A 5,415-nucleotide genomic window follows, 5' to 3' on the forward strand; every position below is an offset into this window, starting at 1 on the left:
TAAGAATACTATACATGTCATCATCAACAGTTTATAAGCCCTCTCTATTTCTCACTAACGTCCTGACTCTCTCTTGTTCACTTGCTATCCCCTTTTTCATCCTTTCTTGACTCCTTTTGTGTTAAGTTTTTTTTATACCATTTTAATTTCTCTATTGCTTAAAAATATTTAATTTCATTTATTATTATTTTAAATTTTGCTATAGGGTGCATATGTTCACCAGAGAGAGACAGAAAGAGAGGGGGAAAGTGAGAAAGCAAGCCACTAGGTGTAACTCTAACCGTGGTGTGCCATGTGGGAGAGTCCAGCACCTTAACCACCATACCACCTGCTAGCCCAGCATTTCTTTATTGCTTTAGCTATCTCTATTTGAATTACTTTTCAGTGGTTATGTGAAAATGCATCATTTTAACTTATTCTGACTTATTTAGCAATCATATTTAATGACTTCAGAGAAAACCTCAGGCCTTTGCAACAATGCATTTCCACGTCCTTAGTGCCCCTGCTGTCCCATACTGCATCTGCACACTTTACAAATCCAACAGTCTTGCAAGTTTTGCTTCAAGTAGTCATGTATTTTAAAAATATTAAGAGAAAGGAAAAATATGTACATATATTATTTCATATTTACCATTTCTCTTGCTTTTAATTTTTTCCTGTATCTGAGTTGCCATCTGGTGTCACTTCCTTTCAGCCTAAAAATCTTCCTTCAGAGTTATTTGAAATGCAGGTCTGCCAGGGACAAATTCTGTTTTTATTTGAAAATGGCTTTATTTTTGTCTTTATTTTTTTTTTCCTTTATTCATGATAAAATGTGAGTGTGCACACATAACAGAGAGAGAGAGATACGGAGAGAGAGGCATTCTCCACAGAGTCTAGACACACTGCAATCTCCTTCCTCCAGTCCTCTGGCCCTCCTGATCTTGGGCACTCACACACGTGCCCTGCATATTTCAGGCTGACCAGGCCAGGGGCGTGTACCATGTTTCCATGTGGGATCTGGCTTTTCTTGAGTAGCACATTATCACTGTGCCACAGAGCTGTCCGGTGTCTTCATTTCTGAAGTATGGTTTTATTGGACACAGGATTTTTTTTTTAAGAGAGATTTTTGTTTTGGGGTGCTTGTGCTCACTAGAGAGAGAGAGGCAGAGACAGAGAGACAGAAAGTGAGAAAACATCCCCCAGGGGGTATGGCCATGCTGCAATCCCTTCTCTTCAATATTCCTCTCAGGATGTTGGGCACACACACAAGACACGCCCTGCGTGAGTTTTAAGTCTCCAGGTCTGGGACTTGAACTGCTGTTGACTACATGGGAGTCCAGTGATGTTAACCACTGTGCCATCCACTGGTCCCAGGATATGAAATTCTTGGTGAGCATTTTTTTCTTTCAGAACTTTAAATATATTATTCCAATGTTTTCTGCTCCCATGGTTCTTGAGAATTCAGTCATTAATCTTATAGCTTCCCTGTTCAGGTCATTTTTCTATTGCTGTCACTTCTTCTCTTGATAACTGGCTGTCAGTATTACCACAATGTGACTACGTTATTTTTTTGTGTGTTCATCCTACGTGGGGTTCACTGAGATTCTTGGATCTGTTAATATTTTCCACCAATTATTTCTTTAAATATTTTTTTTTCTGCTCCATTCCATCTTCCTTCTATAATTCCAGGTACATTTATGTTGGATTGCTTCATATTGTCCCACAGATCCCCAAGGTCCTGCATATTTTTCTTCATATTTTAAAAAAATTATGATTTCTGGTACACACATATTCCATGTACATCTCTGTGAAATACAGTAATTATAGCATGCATACAATGTGTAATAATCTAATCAAGGATATACATTTATCTTCAACATTGAACATTACATTGTGTTCTGCACGCCTGATAATAGTCAACTCTTTATTCTTTGGGCAAGAAAATTTGTATTGATCGGCCTTCAAGTTCACTGATTATTTCTTCAGTCTTTCCCAATCTATGTTTGAGTCCATCTAGTGAAAATTTATTTCAGTTTCTTCACTTTTTCTTTATTCTTTTCTTTTTTTTTTGGAGAGGTTTTTGCTATAGGGTGCGTGCGCTCGACAGACAGAAAGAGACAGAGAGATAGAAAGTGAGAAATCACTCCCCAGGGGGATGGCCACGCCACAATCCCTTCTCCTCCATTCTCCTCTCAGGATCTTGGGCACGTACGCACATGCGCCCGGTGTGAGTTTTAAGCCACTGGGGTCTGGGAGGCGAACCACGGTCGACTACATGGGAGTTCAGCGACATAGCCATTATGCTAATTGCTGGTCCCACTTTTTCTTTATTCTTAATAGAGTGTGCACATGAGAGGGAGAGAGAGAAGGGAGAGAAAAGAGAAAGACAGAGACAGAGAAGCATCTCCCATAGCATCTGGTCACAGTGTAATTCCCTTGTCCAGTCCTCTAGCCTGTCAGATCTTGGGCACTCACACGTTCCTGGCATGTCTCAGGCTGTCCAGGCTAGGGATTTGAACAGAGTATGCCATGTGGGATCCCGCTTTTCTCAGACAGCTCATTAGCACTGTGCCACAGAGCCACCCAGATGCTGTACTTACGATTCTAGAATTTCTATTTTAAAAATTATTTTCTAGGTCTCAATAAAATGTTTCTATCTCTTTCTTCACTGAGACCTTATTTTACTTTAATTTTAAAACAGATTTTTCTCAGGACCAGCAATTAGCGTAATGGCTATTTCACTGGACTCCCATGTGGTCGACCACGGTATGTGTCCCGAACCTGGCAGCTTAAACTCATGACGGGTGCGTGTGTGTGCATGCCCAAGATCCCGAGAGGAGAATGGAGGAGAAGGGATTGCAGCGTGGTCATCCTCCCTGGGGGGTGATTTCTTGCTTTCTGTCTCTCTCTCTGTCTTTCTGGCGAGTGCATGTACCCTATAGCAAAAACCTCTCAAAAAAAAAAAAAAAAACAGATTTTTCTTTAATTCTTGGGTATATTTACAATGGCTGATTTTAAGCCTCTTCCTGCTAAATCAGCTGGTCTTCCGAGAGTCAGTTTCTATTGAGTCTTCCCTCCACCCCTGTGCCAACCAAGTACAGTCAGACCTTTCTGCCTAGTAATGTTAGGCTGAAAATTAGGTAATCAGATAATATCGGTAACAGCATTGCTGTTGCTCTGGATTCTCATTTGTTCTTTTGAGGGTTATGGCCTTTTGTTGTTGCTGTTGTTTAGATAGGTAAATACCTTCCTCAGACTTGAACTCTGAAATCTGTTCCCTCTAGAGTATAGTATGTAATGGCTGATATCTCTGTGTAGTTCTTATTGGTTTCTAATACTCCTTTTACAGCTAGATCCCTAGGGAATGCCTGGTGCCTGCATAATTTGAGGATCAGTCAAGATGTGGGCAGAGACAGGGCTCTCCTTCTTTGTGGTTTCTTTGCTCCTAAAGAGCCTCCTGCAATTTCCAGCTGCTATCCCAGCTCTGGGCTCTACTCTCTGATACTTCACACAACAAGGATTCAGTTTTCTTCCTTCTTTGATTTTTTGCCAGAGAGTACATGTGCTTGCCAGAGAGAGACAGAGAAACATCAAGAGAGGGAGAGGGAGAAAGCCCACCCCAGTGGGTTATGGTCGCACCATAATCCCTTCTCCTCTGTTTTTCCATCCTTTCTGCATTTTGGGCCTGCATGCAGATGTGTCCAGTATATTTTTCAAGCCCCCTGGTCTGGGATTCAAACTGTGTAGTCGGCCATATAGGATCCAGCTCCCTTAACTACCAGGCTATAGGACCAGCCAAATGTTTCAGTTTTCTCATGCCTCATTTACACACATCTTTAGAATATTCTGGGTTTTAAAAAGTACCAAGCTCAACATCTAGCTCTATATACCTCTATCTTTCAGTAATAGATTTCTCTCAGGTCTCTGCTTGCTTCTTCACAGGAATCCTTGGGATCCCTCCTCAACTCTGATATGCAGTTTAGCTGCTGTGCATGGATTTGGTAAGAGCTTTACACCCAGAATTAGGGTCTCAAGTTTCTGTAGTTCTCTGCTGCCAGCATATCCTCCTTAAATTTCTAACTGCCTTCCTAGCCTTAAGCTTTGATCATGGGTACCCTAAGTCCTTAAAACATATTTTCTGAAGCCACAGTCATGGAGACTGGAAAATGTCATCAGGTCAGAAATCCATAAACATGGAGGTTAAGGCACTGGATCTCACATTACTGTTTGCATGGTTTGAGTCCTGGATATGAATGCTTGACAATCACACTAGCTGTGTGTGATGTGTACTCACAATCCCAAGAGGAGACTGGAAGGACAGTATTGCAATGGGCTTTCCCTCTTGGGGAGGATTTCTAACTTTCTGTCTTTCTCTGGTGAACGCATACACCCCATAGCAAAAACAAAATGGAAAAAAAAAAAAAAAAGGCCACTAAAAACAAAAAAATTCCCAAACTAACAATTCCTTCCTCCTCTTTTACTTCTTTATGTTTTTGAGTGCTTTTTCTATGTTTTAAAAAATTTTATCTGATTTTTATAATTGTTTATCATGGGGATGGTTCTTATAACCTTTTCAAAAATCTATTATTAGAAATTTATAAACAGATTTTATAGATCAGGAATTAAGGCTTAGAAAGTTACACAGCTTAGTAAGTGCCAAAAATGGAACCTTTAATAATTACATCCGTCTAAAACTAAGGCCTGACCTTGACATCCTCTTGAAATTATTACATATAAAAAGAGCCAGAATCTATTATTTCACTAAATATTTTAATAACATAAAATCTAGTATTAACATTTCTCTTTCATCTACATATGGCCAATTATCCAAAACTTGACCTTATACTAATTTGCATTTTAGTAATGATGTGCTTAGAGATGATTATGATGTTCTATTGAATTAAGCAAAAAGAATGGAAATAAAAAAATCTTTATGAATTTGTTTCCAACATTGTAATTTAGCTTTTTACTTTCATATTTTACAGTTAAGGGGCAATAAAATGATTAGCTCATCTTTAAACAGTTCTCTTTGATACCTAATCCAAAATAAATGAACAATAAAATATAAAGAAAACGAAGCTACTGGCATCTAATTGTCTTAGGAATAGATAATACCTTCTTTTGCATCTGTTCCTGAAGATCTTCAGTCACTTTAGTTAACTCTTCCACTTTTGCTGCTGCAACTCTTAGATCTAACTTGGCTTGCCTGAAAAAGAAAATAAGTTAATAAGAGAAAAAAGATAAATGAACACTCTCTTCATAGACCATAAAGAATAAAAAATTAGAAAAAAGATTTGATAAAATCAATGCTAACTTGGGACCAACACTTGGCATAATGGATGGCTATGTTGTTGGACTCCCACGTAGTCAACTACTTTTCTTTCAAAGAAAAATAAATGGTAGTTTTACATAAATGTATTCATTCCTACATTG

At 38.8% G+C, this 5,415-nt stretch overlaps 1 protein-coding gene across 1 annotated transcript in view; it reads right to left on the bottom strand.

Moving 5' to 3' along the window:
* SCLT1 (sodium channel and clathrin linker 1) overlaps positions 1–5,188 on the bottom strand; it is a gene marked incomplete at its 5' end in the record, with an annotated part of 110,892 nt that extends 105,704 nt beyond the window's left edge. The window contains 1 exon segment of the mRNA XM_014589590.2: positions 5,098–5,188. Coding sequence (XP_014445076.1) covers positions 5,098–5,188 — 91 coding nt within the window.
* Positions 5,189–5,415: the final 227 nt, after the last annotated feature.

This window comes from Tupaia chinensis, unplaced genomic scaffold (assembly GCF_000334495.1).
Source record: "Tupaia chinensis unplaced genomic scaffold, TupChi_1.0 Scaffold000362_1, whole genome shotgun sequence".
Classification (NCBI taxonomy): Eukaryota; Metazoa; Chordata; class Mammalia; order Scandentia; family Tupaiidae; genus Tupaia; species Tupaia belangeri.